General features: G+C 46.3%; 2 protein-coding genes across 9 annotated transcripts in view; one reads left to right on the top strand and one right to left on the bottom strand.

The window, feature by feature from the left end:
• The window catches only part of CEP41 (centrosomal protein 41), a 50,032-nt gene extending 49,352 nt beyond the window's left edge, over positions 1-680 (top strand). For all 8 annotated transcript variants that reach the window (XM_053609500.1, XM_053609499.1, XM_053609506.1 and 5 more), the window contains one exon: positions 490-680. In XM_053609500.1, the coding sequence (XP_053465475.1) occupies positions 490-638 (149 nt within the window). In that variant the 3' untranslated portion in view covers positions 639-680. The remainder of the gene's footprint in view (positions 1-489) is intronic.
• A 9,499-nt stretch (positions 681-10,179) lies between these two features.
• On the bottom strand, positions 10,180-16,685 carry CPA1 (carboxypeptidase A1). Its single transcript, XM_053609152.1, has 10 exons — positions 16,621-16,685; positions 16,032-16,113; positions 15,344-15,583; positions 15,038-15,139; positions 14,375-14,476; positions 14,084-14,194; positions 13,310-13,400; positions 12,637-12,836; positions 12,077-12,161; positions 10,180-10,447 (listed from the first exon to the last, which is right to left on the bottom strand). The coding sequence occupies exons 1-10, from the start codon at positions 16,683-16,685 to the stop codon at positions 10,260-10,262; spliced, it is 1,266 nt and encodes a 421-aa protein (XP_053465127.1). The 3' UTR covers positions 10,180-10,259.
• Between the last annotated feature and the right edge of the window lie 814 nt (positions 16,686-17,499).

The raw sequence follows: 17,499 nt of genomic DNA, 5'->3' as shown, positions 1-17,499 counted from the left end.
GAGGAGAGACTTTATCAAAATAGTTCATCTCAAGCAAAGTTGAGAAGCTAAGCATAAGCCATGCAAATTCCTTCTTGGAAAGTTCTCATTTCTTTTTGCTGCTTCTGGGTACATGTAAATGCTGAGAGCCTTCTTCCTCCCTTACTTGTGTCAGGCTACTTTCTCTTTTCTTTCCACTAATTGCTCCTCACCCTGCACCTCTCTACAGAGGAAGGAGGGAGTGAAGGAACAGGCTGAGTTTGTTGGGGGTAATAAAGAGGAAGGAAAAAAGCTGTCTGGGTTTCCCTCCATCCCTGCCCTCTTCTCCTCCTTCAAGTTGATCTGAAGGATGAGGAATAGGTCATCACTGGCCTAAAGCAGATTCCTCACAGGACTTCATCAGCTTAAAAGTGGTTGTAGACTAGAACTTCATTAGCTTAAAAGTGTATTTGGCGGATTGTTCTTGGAATCAGTTTTGTAGCTCTGCTCCTGCTCTTTTGTTCCTTTCAGGCCGTCTAAACCAAGTTAACTCCTCTGGAAGAGACTCCAAGGTGCCTGGTGCCCGCAGTGCTCAGAACCTGCCTGCTGGGGGCCCTGCCAGCCACTCGAACCCCCGCTCACTGGGCAGCGGACACCAGCAAGGCAAACCCTGGAAGTAAAGACTTTGTTCACTTAGTCAAATAAATGTTTTTTTCTCTTTTTGGAACCCCTGAGCAGTTCCCAATTTGGTCATTTTCAGAAAATGCTGCAGAGGAAAGACTGGGGGACATGTGGGACAGGCCCTTTTCTATCTCCCTGTGTCCAATTCCTATCCCCACAGCCAACATGGGAAGGATTTTGACAGGTGACCACAAAAATCAGGGGCGAGTGACAGGCTCTGGTGCCCTCCTTATTGTTTATAGAATATTTAAGTCTTTTGAAACTGAAAAGGAGAAAAGAATCTAATTTGAGAGAGGGCGCTTTAAAAAAAAATCCAGCTTGTTTGGTCTATACTGTATTATTTTGTAAATACTTCAGTCACATCTGCCGGTGTGTTCTTCCCAATCATTTTTTTCGTTCATTGTTCTGGATTTCAGGAAGGATTCTCCAGGTATACTTGGCACCAGAAGCCGTCCCCGAGGATGTGGATGAGTCTTAAGCTCCAGCTGTGTGCAGGCTTCCTCACTCAGGAGCTTTCTGCGCTCTGCCCAGCATGGCGCAGGTTCTGCTGTGCATTCGGAAGCTAGTGCCTGTGAGCATCACTCAATTTTAAGGTTTAGTAGAGTAGCCGCACACTTCCTGAACACTCTAACTATTAGATATTTTCCTGGAGTCAGAAAGGTGTGCGCATAGCTGTCTTCACACCAAGGAGGAGGGCCTCTCCCAGCAAAGCCCTAGCCTTCACTCAAAGCCCTAACCTATCAAAGCAGTGTCTCGCTTGTGGTCAGTGTATCAGTTGTGAATTTTCTCTCCCCAGCTTGGGTTCATCCATGTTAGATGGATAGAAATTATGGCCACTTGAAAATATCAGCTTCAGTCACACAACTGGGGGCACACAAGGTGAGGAGGACCCGGAAGTCCTTTGTCAGGACTGACAACCCCTGAAGCCCTTGCTTAGAAATACAGTATTAGTCTAATTGAGTAATTAGTGCAATTTCCTGCTTACTTTTCATTCTCATGACTGAGCTGTGATTAGGAAGTTGTGATTATAGATTCTGGTTTGGGCCGGAATTTTGAATCAGCATTAATTGAATTGCTAGATGACTGACATTCATTCCATTTAATTGGAGGAACAAAAGACCTCAGGTAAGGATGAGGGGCTCTGAAATTACAGGGAAAAGGAAAAGAGGCTTGTTAATTTTTATGGTCTGTGATGGTAGCTGTGATAAGGGACTAAGGAATAAATTGAGCTCTTTGTCATGGCAACGAGCTTGTGAAAAGACACCTGAAAATTGCCTATCCTGCCCGTTACTGCTGCTGGGTAAGATTTGCCTTAACGGTACTATTTTCTCTGCACCGAAAAAAAAAGGAGGACCACAGTATTCCTAGCATGGAGGCTATGTTTATAAGAGAAATAAATGTAATAAATATCTCATAGAGACATACGGAAAAATAACTTTCAGATTCAGCTCAGTTCTGTTTTAGGGTGTGTTTGTTCTTCTCTACTTGATTCCCAAAGTGCAACATTTGCCAGCGCTTTAGAAATCAAACAAACCAGGGACATTGTTCAGATGTCAAGCCGTGCCCAGTTTTCCACAAGATTTAAGAATCTTGTATAAAATTCAGCCAACGTACATATAGCTTTAATGAGGAGCCTGTCATGTTTCCCCATAAATTTATGGCCTGAGAACTTAGTTTAGCCCTTTACTAATGCCAGAATGCTCTGGTTTTTTATTTTCTTTATAGCGTAGATAGAAAAATGCACATTTTTCCACACTCGACTTTCCTCTAGCATGGACAAGATTTTTAGCCATTTTGACACATACACATTTTTAAGGAAAAAATACTTTTCTCTGTAACAAAGTTCTGATTATGCCATTTTGAAGTTAACTAGTCATAAGTTTAGACTTTCCCACTTGATTGTATTTTGAAAGTAAGTGGTAGTTTCTCTTCGTTCTGATTCTGCGTTCCCATCATCAAACACATCAGACTGTTAGAAACCACTGTATGTGGAAAGTCAGTTTAGCCAAACCCTTTAGAACTGGTGTGTGTTTACCTGAGAGATCTGGCAGGTTGAATATATTTATATTTCTGCATAGTGCTTTGCCACATTGGTAAGGATTTTAAACATCCACTCCTCAAAAGACTTGTTCTGATTCTGTGCGTTGTGTGTTAAGTGTTACTATCGGACAGTTTTTTTTACATGCTTGAGGTATTGCTTTTAATATTGTACTTTAATAGTTTCTTCATAGATAAATTGACATGTATTAGTTGAATGATCAGTGATACTTTGTGCAATTGTGAATGCTGAAGATTAAAGTACATAGTTACTAATTCGTCATTGGCTATTAATATGCTGAAACCTGCCAACTTCTCTCTTCCTCTCTGTCAAGATGATCTGGGGGAGCCACAGGAGACTGATGTGTTTTAAAAGAGTACCTCTTTTTGCTGCATCCTCCAAAGAGGTATATATTCTTTTATAAATGAATCAGAAGATCAGTACAATTAGGTAAGGGACCATAGCTCTCTAGTCAGAAGGTCTGGGATTTTCTGATGGCCACCTTAAAATGTATCCTGGCTTCTGGTTTGCGTTTCAGGGGTTGACGAGCCGCCCTTGTACTTGTATGGGATTTAGGACTCCCAAGTCACAGCTCCACCTGAACAATGGTGATGGCCAGAGTTTAAATAATATGTTAATTGTGTTAAAAGGGTATATATTTAAGAAAGAGGGAGGGAAAGGAAAGAGGCAAGGAAATAAAGAATTGAGGGGAGGAAAGAAGAGAATCGAAAGGGAGACAGGCAGGAGAAAGCTACATTACTCATTTGAAAACAAAACAAACATCCACGGCTATAATATCATCAGGCTCAATCTGTTGAAAAAGCATAGAATGATTTATTTCTTACCTTTTAGTAGAAAGCCAGAACCAGCACAATCATATTGGACGTGGTATAAATCAGAATTAAAAGAGAACAAATAAAGTTTATTAGTTGCTCAGGGGTTTTTCCTGTGGTGCTATTTAGATTATACAAATATTCTTAAGACTTTAGGCTACTCACCAAGAAATCAGAAGACAAAACAAAAACCTCCTTTTCTCCAATTCCCTTGTGAAATCAGAGTCCTAGGCAAGGGAGAAATATGTAGGTAATTTTTCTTGTGTTGGTTTTGGTTAATAGATTCTGTCTTTTATGTTATCTGACTTTTTAAGAGGGGATAATTGGTTTCTGTCCACCTGGATTTCAGTCCATGACTGCCTCCTTGTTCTGCTCTGTAGGTAATCATGGAGAACCTTTCTTTCTCCAGTTCCAAAATATTCCCAGTTGTCTTTAATGCGTTTTTATTTTCTTCATAATATTTTCAAAGTTATAACTTCTATGCTGATTATTTTTTTCTCAAGAAATGTCAGAAAATGTGGATTATAATTCAGCATTTTAATTATGTGGGCATGCTGACTACATATATGCAGTTAAATTAATTTGTTGATTAACAAATATGTTTTTCACATAAAAGCATTAGATAAGACATGCTACGTTTCCAAAGTGTTCACATACATTTGGGCAGTAATATTTACCTAGGCTTGTAGTAATTATTCAAATCATTATTATTATGGCATCCTTAAATTGATACACAGGTCACTTAGAGTATAAAAAATATAATGACGGAAATTTGTCCTCGAATTCTGACAGAAGAGGATTTGGTGCATGATCGTGTGTGTGTGTGTGTGTGTGTGTGTGTGTGATTCTGCAGTCCCCCTTAGAGTCTCGTGTGTGTGTGTGTGTGTGTGTGTGTGTGTGTGTATGAGAGAGAGATTCTGCAGTCCCCCTTAGAGTCTCCTGTGTGTGTGAGAGAGAGATTCTGCAGTCCCCCTTAGAGTCTCCTGTGTGTGTGTGTGTGTGTGAGAGAGAGAGAGAGAGAGAGAGATTCTGCAGTCCCCCTTAGAGTCTCCTTCTAGCTAATCCTCTTTGTTCTGAATGCAGAGGCAAATTCTCTTTGCCTGTGTAATGTCCTGCGGTAAAATGTGTTACAAGCAAAGGGCACTTATTAAATGCTATTGACTGATGGACTGCATTTTTTAAAGGTTATCAATATGTCTTCTCTCGGAAATTATTTTGACTATAATCTGTTGTAGGGTGAAAATCACCAACCTTCTGACAGTGGCCCCTAATAAGTGTTTGTGAAGAAATGAATTAAACTCGTTAAGATTGAGATCTGGATGTGACGGCGGCTCCTCAATGCTGGTCTGCCATTCTGGAGAGCCAGGAAGCCTGTTCTCTTTTGTCCCCACGTGCACCCTGCATTTGTAGGAGAGGCGTTTACACCCTGAGGTTTTTAGATCCCCTTTTGCGGGAGGTGCCCAGGGAACTGTCAGGGGTGTGGTTCTGTCTGGCTGTCATCTGCCAGCCTTAATAATTCATCAAGCACAGGTTACACACCATCCCCATCAAAGAATGCATACATTTTCTCTTTTGTTTTGAATCTTAAAAGGTGTCCAGATAATAATACTAGCCACCATTTATGGAGAGCTTCCTATGTGTCAGGCAGCGCTCCTAGATTCTTCATTTGAAGGTATGACTCCTTGAACTCTCACGACAGTGCTGTGAGATAGGCGACCCTGCTTTCAGAGAAGGAGACTGAGGTTCTGGCAGAAATTAAATGACTCCGGTTCACCTTCAGCCACTGAGCGAGGTGGTTGGGAAGCCAGGATCTAGCCCAAGAATTGTGGCTCCAGAGGATGTTCTTTTCAGTCACTCTGCCCATGTCTCCCCACTCTGGATGGGTACAGCCATGTCCTCCCTTGGTCAAGCCTTTAATTTACCAATGAAAATGTAACTTTCCCTTGGCTGTTGGCTTCCCTCTGTCCTAGTCATCCGAGATTCCACAGAGAAGTTTCCTCCTCCTGCCTGCATGAAAGGCAGGATAAATTCAGGAATGGAAACTTCTGCTGCCAGGAATCTGCATGTCCACATTTCCCCAGTCTGTGTCCATGTCTTGTCTTAAAGACAGGTGCTCCAGGGTTTCTGAGTTTATTTTGTTGGTTCATAGACACCCTCTGAGGTACCCCTTAAGGAATCTGAGTTACAAATTTTTAATTAGATTGTAGGGAAAAAAGTAGGCTGTTTTCCTGATAGGTCAAATACTCAATAAACCATATTGATATAATTTGTGTCTGATCTTTTCTTTCCTCTGTGGTGATGTTTCTCATTTAGGCTGAAACATATGTTGTGTGAATTAACCAACGTCACAGGACTGGGTTCTTGGGGGAAACAGAGGCAAACTCAGTCTCTTGTCAGCACAGTCCTTCTGCAGCACTATTCTAGAAATGTGCTGACACTGCTACTGTGGTTAAACAGAAGGCTTAATTTTTTGCTTTTAGTTTGGCAATATACCTTTGGCAGTCTCAGTCTCTGGGGTTGTTAGATGAGGCTCTCTGTTTGAGTTGCCAAATTAATGCAGATCCTAAATGCTTTGGGGAAGAATTCATTACCCTTTGACAGTTTTCAGATTTGATGGGTGCTCTTTGCTTTTGTCAGAGCCCCTCCTTGATCTAGCCTGTTTGAATGCTGTGGTCAGTCCTATCAGCTTCCTCTAAGCATCGTCTGGGTCTTCGTGTGTTCACAGAATGACGTTGTCTGTGGTCCATAGAGGAAGATTCCCTGTGTGTCCTCAGATCCGCTGGTCGCGCTTGCCCTTGCAAAACAGTGGCCAGGATGATGGATCGCCCCGCATTGCAGGAGGGACCAGTGAGGTCATATCTGGATTGTATTCAATGACATTACAATTTTAACTTTAGGCCAAAGCCAGAAAACTACCCACACATATATGTGAGTGCTAATTCAGGACATGACCCTGAAGGAAGTAGACTACTAGACTACCTGACGGTGGCCTCAGGACCACCACTGGGCCACAGGCCACACTGAAAACCATATATAATGGTCTAAGTAAAAAGTAAAAGAAATTCATTTAAAAATAAAGACTTTTGAAAGGCTTTGGAGAATAGGCATTAACATAATCAATGTCCAAGATTGCTACAGGAACTAAATGTGAGCAGAACATGCTCTTGGGAATTTTCATCTGAACTATATAGCAGAGTGTAGAATGGGGGATGGCTCCCAACTGGGGGACCCCAGTGATCACTTCCCTTGGTAGTAACCCTGCTGCTTCTATCTCTCTCTGGAGTGTAAATTTTTCTGAAGATTAGACAACTTCAGTGTTCTGGGAAAGATGGTAAATATGATGCCAGAACGGAGAAATGAGTCTAGACAAATTATAAAAAAGAATCTGAGCAAAAATTAAGATTGGTCATTTAGATGTTTGATGTTAGGTAACTTCACACATGGGTTATCAGGTATATTTGAAATATCTCTATCTTTGGGGTTGTTAGATGATAATACCCCATTACAAAAGCTCATTGTAAGAAACTCTGAAAAGTACAAAGAAGAAAACTACCACCACTACTGGGTTGGTCACAATTATTATTGGGGGATTTATCCTTCCAATGTGTGTGTGTGTGTGTGTTCAACATACTATTTTATAGCCAGCTTCTTCTTTAAAAAAACAACCAAATTGTATAAATCCCATGCCATCAAATTCACCCATTTTAAGTGTATGATTCAATGACTTTTAGTAAGCTTACAGATTTGTGCAACCATCAACACAACCCAATTTTAGAACATTTCCATCTCACAGCCAGCTTCTCTCAGTGTTTTGAGAACATTTTCCCCTGTCAACCAGACCTTACTGGCTTCGTGCATTTTCACTGTGTGGATGTGTCATATCAGCATCAATACTGATAATTAGTTAGGTTCTTTTTATTTTTTTAATTATCCCAATCTTGTACATACATATTTGAAACTTACCCAAGTGTTTTTGTAAAATAAATTTCTCCAAGTAGATTTTCTGGATCAAAGATGCAATACATTTCAAATTTTGATTTATGTTGTCAAATTTGCCCTCCAGAAAGAGGGTGCAGATTTACCCCCCTCCCCATCAGCACGTGACTATTTCATCACGCCCTTGATAGCACTGGAATTGTCAGTCTTTTTTATTCTTTGCCAATCTGATGAGAGAAAAATGTTATTTTACTTTTTTAACGTACAAGAAATCACTCAGAAGATCAGTATCTTTTATACTTTGACTATTTCTTTTTTGGGGAATTGCTATTTTTTTTTAAGTGTTAGTGTTTTTTAATTCCTATTACTTTTACTTTAACCACTCAAGGTTATTAACACTTCTTTTCTTTTTATTTAATTATTAAATCATAGCTGTGTACATTAATGCGATCATGGGGCACCAGACACTGGTTTTATAGACCATTTGACATATTTTCATCACACTGGTTAACATAGCCTTCCTGGCATTTTCTTAGTTATTGTGTTAAGACATTTATATTCTACATTTACTAAGTTTCACATGAACCCTTGTAAGATGCACCGTAACATTTATTTTCATATAAGTTGCAATATTTTCCAAAATTCTTTTCTTTTAGCTTTATGTTTTTATTTATAAATTAAAATATTTTACCCCTAGATTTGTAAAAAATATGTATCTGAAAACAAGATATAAATTTCTTGCCACATTTGAAAATAAAAATAACAACTTTCAAAAAAAATAACTTTCACGTCTCCATTTAACAAACATTTACTATCGATATTAATACATATTACTATGTGCCATGCACTTCACCAAGCAGTGGGGATTAAGTGGTAAACAAAACAAAGCAATCCCTCATGCAATTTGTATTCCGCTTCTTCATACCTTAACTTTGCAGCTTTTTTTTTTTCTCAGAGCTTTCTGAACTACAACTCTGAGAATACAGAATAACATCATATGGTTATTGGGCGGCGCCTGTGGCTCAACGGGTAGGGCGCCGGTCCCATATGCCGGAGGTGGCGGGTTCAAGCCCAGCCCCGGCCAAAAATAAAAAAAACATAAAAATAAAAAAAATAAATAAAACATCATATGGTTATTTTCAGCAAGTCTACAATACACAAATTATAAAATGTATGAATTCATTAATAGAAATAGAGAACAGTCTCATCGAATATTTGTTGGGCATCTATATATCAAGTACTATCAATGGTGTTGGAGATTGGATACCAAACAAGATAGTCTCTGCTATCAGGGAGCATAGTTAATTTTAAATCAAGCAATTCTACCCTCAAGCTCTAGGTAATATAGTTTTGTAAAATGATAAATTTTCACAGAAACGTAATATATTTTCTCTTATCAGTCTTTATTAAAAGATAAAGCGATCAGCATCCTACTTGACTGCACTAAGCAATCAAAATGGGTTTCAATATATCTACCATCTCTTGTCACAGAGATTGAAGAGAAATGGTTTCCAAAAGATAACTTGAAGAAAGTGTTATGAGATCTTTAGGTTATCTTTGTATGGAGACTGAAACACCCCTTGTCTCGTATACTTACATATGTCTAAGTTTATGTATGCAGTGTGTATGTAGTACTTACTTATTCCCTATGTATAGTCGGCCTGATTCTTTTTATTTTTTTTTAAATGGTAGCAAAAACAGTATTAACGTAAAACTCTCAAGATTAAAATTCCCTCCTATTCCTCAAAAAAAAAAAAAAAAAAAAAAAAGACATTATGACCTCAGGCCATTTTATGTGGTAAAGACTCAAGTTAGTGGAGCTGGATGCATCTTGAAACCTGACCTGGCCACAGCAGAGAGAAGCCGCCATCCTTGCCACACCCCTCATCCACTCCCACCTGTTTCGCCAGTGACTTCGGTGGGAGGAACCCCTTGCCACACATTACCATCTGAAGAGATACGGAAGAAACAAAAGGGAGCTTCTGTTGAAAAACCTTGGGATATCCAATGCTTAGTGTATGGTGTATGTGGTGCTAGCCACTAAGGGTACTATCACAGGCATCGGGAAGCCAAATTCTGGGAGCCGGGGAGGGTCTCAGTGGGGGAACAGGAAGGAGTAGTGGTGATGGGAAGAGACGAGGGGGCAGAGACAGAACCAAAGATGTTAGGAAGGCTGCAGCAAACAAAAAGTGAACTACTCCTCTCCATAAATGCAAAGTGTGACATACTATAATCAATAAAATGTCGCAGGGTTGGCGTTTTAATTTTGTTATCTTCAGTAAATGATTTCATTTAGCCCATTTGTTTTCTTCTGATTTAATTCTGGTGTGAAAGAGCGTATTTTGCTTAATCTGTTTTATTTGGCTACTGCATCTATTTCAGATAACAGTGGCCACAGGATTATACTCCAGGTTATCGCGTTTGTAGATGGATGGACACAACTAGCTAGACTCTTGTATACACTGAATTCCTCGCCACTGTGGGGTGTCGGGCATTTGGTTAGCAGCTGTGGCCGCTGCTTGCTGCTAAGGTATGAACAAATCACCCCACTGATGAGCTGAGCTCAGGGTGGTCTAATTAAAACAGATGCCACTGGATACAACTTCACAGGACTTTGGAATGCAGGGAACTTTAGGGGTCATCTAGTCCAACCACCCACACATTTCCAGTGAGGCCTGCAGGAACTAAATCACTTCTGCCCCAGCATGAAAATGCAGGCACACTTCATATGTTCCAAGGTTCTATTCCTTGTACACTCAAACTTTATTTAGTTGTCTGGGTGGAGCAGAAGAGGACGGTGCCAAAGGACCAGTTCAATAGGGGTGATTCAGGGTATGCTCCATGATGGTCAGTAGTGCCAGCCATGTCTCCTGGGCCGTGGGGACAATCTGGGAGGCCGGCAACAGGAAGCCATAGCGCCCGGTATCCCGGAGCTCAAAGGTGAAAGAGTACTTGATGCCCTGGCTGTAGGTCCAGTCAATGGTGCTTCCACTGGCTTGATCTGGGGCAGGAGCAAAATGCAGGAGAGCAAGGGTCATTCACTTTGGAAACATTTACACAGGCCGAATTAACCAACCCTGTCCAAAGCCCAGTGTCTTGTGCAATGCTGAGTGGAGTCAGTGTCTACTAAAGGCTGCTGTTGACCAAGCAGCCTGGCTTCCAGGAAGCTCCTGCTGGAGGCCCAAAGAAGAGACCAGCAACAGTTCTATTCACTGGGGGATAGTCTGCAAGAAAGTCTGCAATTACAAAAGCCCGTCTGAAAACTGCCGCCTTCCAACAGCCCCTTCAGTGAAGGCTCTAAATATACCAGAGTTCCCTGCTTGGGTAAGCGGGATTGTTCCCTCAGGACCCTGGTCTGCAGGGGAAAGTGCAAAGAGCCAGAGGCAAAGCAAAATCCCTGGGTCTTTCTTTTCTTTTTTTTTTTTGTGATTTTTTTTTTTTGGCCGGGCTGGGTCTGAACCAGCCACTTCAGGCATATGGGACCGGTGCCCTACTCCTTGAGCCACAGGCGCCGCCCCCTGGGTCTTTCTTTTAAAAAGAAATTCCACAGACTCCACAGTTAACTGGTTAATGAAACCACTTAGGAACTGAGCAGGGAAGAAGGAGGGAGTCGGCATGTCCGAATTGGACTTGGTAATACTGACTGAAGCAATACCTTGATTCAGGGTTGAAACAGTATCTAAAGAAGGCCTGGGGTCCAAAAGCAAGGTCATCCCCGGGTACGACTGTGACCCACTTGCTCACTAAAAGCTGGACATTGAGGCAGGAAGTGCATGAGGTGTGCCTGCAGCCTTCCCCCTCAAACCCCCAAACTCCGCTTCTACCTCCAAGTACTCTGATGCAGCCACACTGGTCCCCTTGCTATTCCCACAACACCCAGACCACATCACACAGTAGGGCCTTGGCTCTAGAAAGTTCCTCTGCCTGGAAGGCTCCGCCCTCGTTTCCCTCAACACCTGCCCAAATGTCACTCTCTCAGTGAGGCCCATCTGCCCCACTTCCACCCCCAGCATGCCTGATCCCCTCATCCCCATCTAGTCTGAGTCATCACCTAACTTGTATCATTTCTTGTTTACATTTATTCTCAGTCTCCCTGGCTAGCATGCAAGTTTCCTGACCTTTGCTTATTTTATTCATGGCAGTATCCCAAGCACATGAAATGGGGCCTGGTGCATAGTAGGTACTCAATACACATGTATTGGTTAATTTCATTTTGATGTAGTAATACTCTGCCCAGGGACAGGGCATGTATAAGTAAGTGGGGGAAAGATCAGGCCTATTCCCTAACTGAGCAGTAGAGAAGCGTTTTTAAAGTTGATTTCCCAGTGATCTACATGCAAGAAGCTGGACTTAACCCCAAGACAAGGGGACGAGAGTTCTAAGAGGAATTCACATGTTTGTCTGAAAGTATCAAAGCAGGCAGAATTCATGTCAGGAAAAAGGACTGTTTACCCCTCAAAACAGCTCTGACCAGCAGTTGTCAGGCATGGAGTGGAGGGCAGTGTTCTCTTGCCCAGGCAGCAATCTGGGCACCCTTGGCTATTTCTTCCATGAGAGATCCTCCCATGGCCAGGAAAACCCACCTGATGTTTATCCCATAATCACCCAGAGAGATTATATGGCCACTTACAAATTGCTTTGATAATGCTGCCATACTTGAACTTGGTCCCATACAGAGAGGCCAGGGTCGTCACAGCAGCCTTGGACAGCTCATCCTGGAGGAAACACCAAATAAGGCCACCTGTCATTGCCACGCCCTGGAACAGCATGGCCAGGGTAGCCCAGGGGCTGGCAGGATGGCCCAGAAGCATGCGCCTTGCAGAAGCACAGAGCTCAGCCTGCTCAGCCTGCAGGGTCAGCTCCAGAGCTTGGCAGTGCGATGATCTTATGACCCTGTGGGGTATCTGGCCAGCACCTCCCTGGCCTTTGGTCACACTGCTGCTCCAAGTCTGTTGCTGCACGATTAAAGTCTATCTCTGCCCCTCACTCTGCTGCATAACAAAAGTAACTCAACCACTCTGTGCCTCAGTTTCAGAAAGAAAGTAAAGCTAGTCCAAACCATCATGGGAGGTCCATGGGAGGAGAGGGGCACGAGGCACTCTGTAGGCAAGTCACTCATTGGAGTGAAAGTCTAGGCTTGCCCAGAGCTGCTTTTGGGGCATTAGGACAAGCAGAGGGTCAGCAACCTACCAACTCAGCCTGGTCGGGGGCTGGCTCTGTCTTGTAGCCATAGGGATAGAGGAGAAGCTGGGAGTAGCTGTGGATGGAGATGAAGGCCTTGATGTTCCCATGGTCCTTCACAAAGTCCACGATGGACTTGACCTCCACTTCAGAATTGGCAAACTTGCCGTGGTAAGTTTCTGAGCAAGGGTTGCTGCTGGCTCCAGCCACTGTGGGAGGACAGAGGGCAAGTAGCATGGCTTCCAGTTCTTTGCATGGAGTTGGGGATGAAGTGGGGTGCAGGAGGGCTCACATACACCCCTGAATTAAAGATAGGACAGAAGCCTTTGATAACCTGGGGTCCTGCCTTCCCAGCCAGTCTTGGACAGACTGGTAGAGGGACCAGGGAGATAAGACAGGCCCCTCAATGGAAACCTTTTCATTCTCACAGTGAGAATACTCCTCATGGCTGAGGAGGGATGGAGTTGAGAGTAAGCTAAGAGATCCCCTGGAGGGCCTTCCAGCCGTTTGCTCCATTTGGAAAGAACTGTCTTTTATAGAGAAGTGACAGCCAGTTCTCAGAGCATCACCTCTATCACCCTCAGAGTTGGAGAAGACACACCCCACACTCCCCCACTACTGGGGCAGGACGGGGGATGGACAACAAGACAACCCTCCCCCCACAGATCTCATGGGGTCTTACTCCCAAAGCCCGCGTCCCAGTTCCTGTTGGGGTCCACTCCAACACAGAGGGAGCCTGGCGTGGTGGAACGAGTCTTACGCCACATGCGGTTCTGAGGAAGGAGAGGGGTTAGCCACCCCCAGCACCCAGTGAGTATGAGGCCTGAGTCCACCCCAGGGCTAGACAGGGGCTCAGAGCCTGCAGTGAGCAGAAAGGGCTGCCAGAGGCAGGGGCTCCCTGTGAGGCTACTCTCAGCACAAAGTTCTCCTGATGGGCCACACCATGGACGGCTCTCAGCTGGTCATCAGGAAGGAAGATCCACAACGGGGGCTACAGGTGAAGGACAGTGGGGAGGACTGTGGGTGGTGTTGGCCAGAAGGCTGAATGTAGTGAAGAAGCCATGAGGTGGCCCCCACTACCACCTGGCCCCATTTCACTTGCCATAAAAATAAAAGTAGAACCAGGAAGTGAAGTCTGAGGTAGTGGGTTTCAAACTGGGGACAATCTTGACGTTTTGGTGGTCACCCCTGGGGGTGGGGGAGTGCTACTGGCATCCTATAGGCTGGAGATGAGGATGTTACTTAATACCCTGCACACACAGGACAGCCCCACAGCGAGGAATTATTCACCCAAAATGTCCAGTCACATGACGAGGTTCAGAAAACTGGATCAGAGAGGATAGGCCTGTATGCCCCTCACTTGACTTAGGGGGGTTGAGATTAGGGGTGAGTAGGTGGTGGAGCTCAGAGGCCAGAGGCCCAGGCTCCTCTGCCCAGGACAGGAGAAGGCCTGTACCTTGCTATGGGTGAAGGCAAAACCGTCAGGGTTAGTGACGATCTCCAGAAAGATGTCCATGGTGTCAAGGATTTTGGTGAAAGCAGAGTCCTGCCCATAGTCTTGTGTGATCTGGGGGCAGAGAGGCGGTGTGGGTCAAGCCGGGCCTCTGCCATGCTGGAGCAGCAAACACCTTCCCTTGGCCATCTTTGTAACCACTGCTTGCCAGGGGAAGGGGAGGCCCAGACTCCTGAGGACCTAGGACACAAGTGCCCCTCCAGGACAGAGCCCTCCTAACCTCCCTGGTCTTACCTTCTTTGCAAACCAGACCCCACTGGCCTGGGTGACCCACTCCCGGGAATGAATGCCGGTGTCGATCCAGATGGCTGGACGCTTGGTCCCTCCGGTGCTGAACTGGAGAAGAGGCAGGGAGGTGGTCTAGGACAATGTCACAGCTGGGGCCTCACATCACCACCCTGAAGGGGAATCCTCCCTGGCCTGAGGCCACCTGCTCCACATTTCTCAGGCAGTCTCTATTTGGATGGCCATGGCTCAGGCGGGCGTGGGCTACTGCAGAGCCTGGTCTCCTGCCCTGAGCCCCAGCTCAGAGTGAATGTGACTCAGCCCAGCCCCAGGCCCTGCCCTGCCCTGCTGCTCAGACAGCTCTCTGTGTTTTCTCATTAACAAAATGAATTATCTGGCCTGCTTAGGCTCCATAGTACCTTCCATAATGTGACACCTGATTGGAAACACTTGGGTCAACTAAAAGTTTAAATTGTGTGTGTACCTGAGTGCATGCCCCTACCCAGGATGGAAATTCAGACCTTCACAAGCATCTGCATGGGGAGTACGTACAACAGTGTGTTCCCCGAGACCCTGGACTTCCTGGGGGAGCCCATGCGCACATGTGGGTGCCAAGTGTGGGTTCATTCTTGCACGTGTACCTGTGGACACGCACACATGAGCTTCTGTTACCTTCAACACGTAAATGTCACGACCTTCAAAGCTCTTGCCAATGGGGATCTTGCTGACCAGTCTTGGGTGCTCAGCCACCAGTGTGTCCATGAAATTATAGATCTGATATGGGAAAGAAAGGAAGAATGGCCTTAATGACATCCAGGCACTCAGGTGCCTCCCTTAGCCTCTCTGTCACCCCAGCCTGCTGAGAGCCCAGACCTTGCAGGCCACATGGGCGCAGAGCAGGTGTACGCACACCTAGCTGGGCCAGCCACAGTGAAGTGCTTCCCACTTGTGAGGAGTGGCCTCTGGGGGTGCCCTCACCTCTTCCAGGGTGTGGTAGGCTGCGTAGTTAAAGGTGTCAGTGGAGAGGGCCAGGGCCCGGGCCTGGGCAGCAACCATCTGTTCCTGCTCCTCATCCAGCAGCGACTGCACGTCCTCAATCATGGTCTTATAGCTGATGCCATGGGCCTCCAGGAAGACTTTGAAAGCCTGGAGGCTGTGGAAGGGCACTCGGACGTCGATGGGGGAGCCAGGCTGGGAAGGGCCCCGCCAGAAATCCAGCTGGGGAGGACAAGAGCCAGTTTCGTCACAGCAGGCTGGAGGCACCAGCTGGGACAGCAGGCCAGGACAGGGCCAGCCTGAGAGGAACAGTTGGTGCCAGAAGTTTCCATATGATGGAACATGGGTGGCAGAGAAAGAAAGGGAAGTTGTGGGCCTGGACCACACCCATGTGGTCAGGGAAATTCTCCAAGAAGCAGAGTGGAGGGGCTTAGAGACAGTGAGGCAGAGGAAACTGTAAGGTGGTCCTGGCACTTTGCTCAGGCACTCAAGGGCAATAAGAGTCTGGCCCTGGGAGGTTGAAGTCACTTCCTAATAGGGTCAGTTCCATGCCTCCTTGCTGGATAGAGAACCCAGGCACAGTCGGACACAGAGGGTGGTGGGGACAGGGTGGGCACAGCTGGCCTGGGAGATCCCTGGGGCCTCCGGCAGCCCTTCTCCCCTCTCTGACCTGCAGGTGCTCCAGGTCCTCCAACTCCTTCACCTTCTGAACCTGCGCTTCATCGGCCGCAGAGATTCGGAGCACCTGGTGCCTGGGTGGAGCGGGAAAGGGACTGAGCACCCCGGGGCAGCACCTGCCCCAGCCACAGGCACCCCCGAGATGGAGGCAAGAGGCAGCAGCCTGGAGTCCCCAGGAGGGCTTGGGCCCTCTGGGCTGGGGGCAGGGGACAAAGGGTTTTGGCAATGGGAAGCCCAAACTCACTTCTCACTTTCTTTCCCCATCTTTGGAAAGTTCTAGACACTGTTACTGTCTGCATTCCAGTCTAGATTATTTCTCTCTCCCAAATCAGCCAGGCCTCCCCTCTTCTCCACTCCTGAAAATTCCTCCTCCGAGCTCAGATTTCTCCAGGGCTCAGGTGATTCTCCTGAGTGACCTGACCCCTTCTCAGCCTGGGTCCCCCACCAGTCTGCCCGCCCTGGGTGGTTGTAATACCTCCCCACTGGTTGTGTCCCCTTGTGTGTGCCTCCTCCAGACTCTGGCTGCGGGGCTGAGTTTTCTCACCTCCCCACCAAGCACTCCCTCCTCTCCATACTCCTACCCCACAAAATCCTCTTTGCCAAAGACAGCCCCCAGCAGGACACTCAGAACCAGCAGTGCCCGCATGCTGCAGCTGTTTGAAAAGGTCAGTCTGAGGTTAAGAGGCCCGGGGGCTTTTAAACCCTCCCAGGACAGAGGTCCCCTGGCTGTTCTCCCCTTGCACCTGGGCCCTGTCCCACAGGGAGGGGGAGTAAGAGTTCCAAGCCCTGATACCCTTTCACTCTCCCTGATAAGGCGGCAGGGAACCGGGCAGCTGGAGAGATAAGCCAGGCCTTAGGCCAGGCCATGAGGGGCCAGTCTGGGCCTGAGGTCAGCTGAGGCTTGAGTCGTCCTGGTGGAGATTTGACCTGCCCACAGCCCACAGCCCACAGCCCACAGCCCGCAGCCACCACCCTCCACCCTCCACCCCAGGCACCCGCAGCTGAGCTGCCATCCTGTTGGCCCAGGGGCTACGACTCTGAGCCGCCACCCAGTCTCCCAAGGCCTGAGCGCGAGCGCTTCCGCTCCTGTGATAGAGCAAGCCAGACCCTCTGGCTAGTCCCACGGCTGCATCTGTTCACCTCTCATAACTCTGTCCAGGCCACCCCTGGCCTGCATGGCATACCCCTCGGAGCAGCCCCACTCCTACTGACCAGCACCTTCCTCTACTCCCCCACACCACCACTATAGGGCCCCAGGATCAGGGTTACCCTTTATGGGAACTGTGACCAGATGTCATCTGGATAGAAAGTGTGCTGCTGGGGACCAGGGCCAGACCCCTGTGGTGACTTGTACAGTGTCCTGGAGAAGCTGGAACTTCCCCAGCTCCCAAGGCTGACCTCATCGCAGAGATATCCAACACAAATCTGCCCTAATCCACTGGGCCCCAGGGCTCCCCGGC

The sequence above is a fragment of the Nycticebus coucang genome, chromosome 11 (genome assembly GCF_027406575.1).
Source record: "Nycticebus coucang isolate mNycCou1 chromosome 11, mNycCou1.pri, whole genome shotgun sequence".
Lineage (NCBI taxonomy): Eukaryota > Metazoa > Chordata > Mammalia > Primates > Lorisidae > Nycticebus > Nycticebus coucang.
Note: the sequence above shows the minus strand (reverse complement) of the source record. Positions and strands in the feature narration are given on the sequence as shown.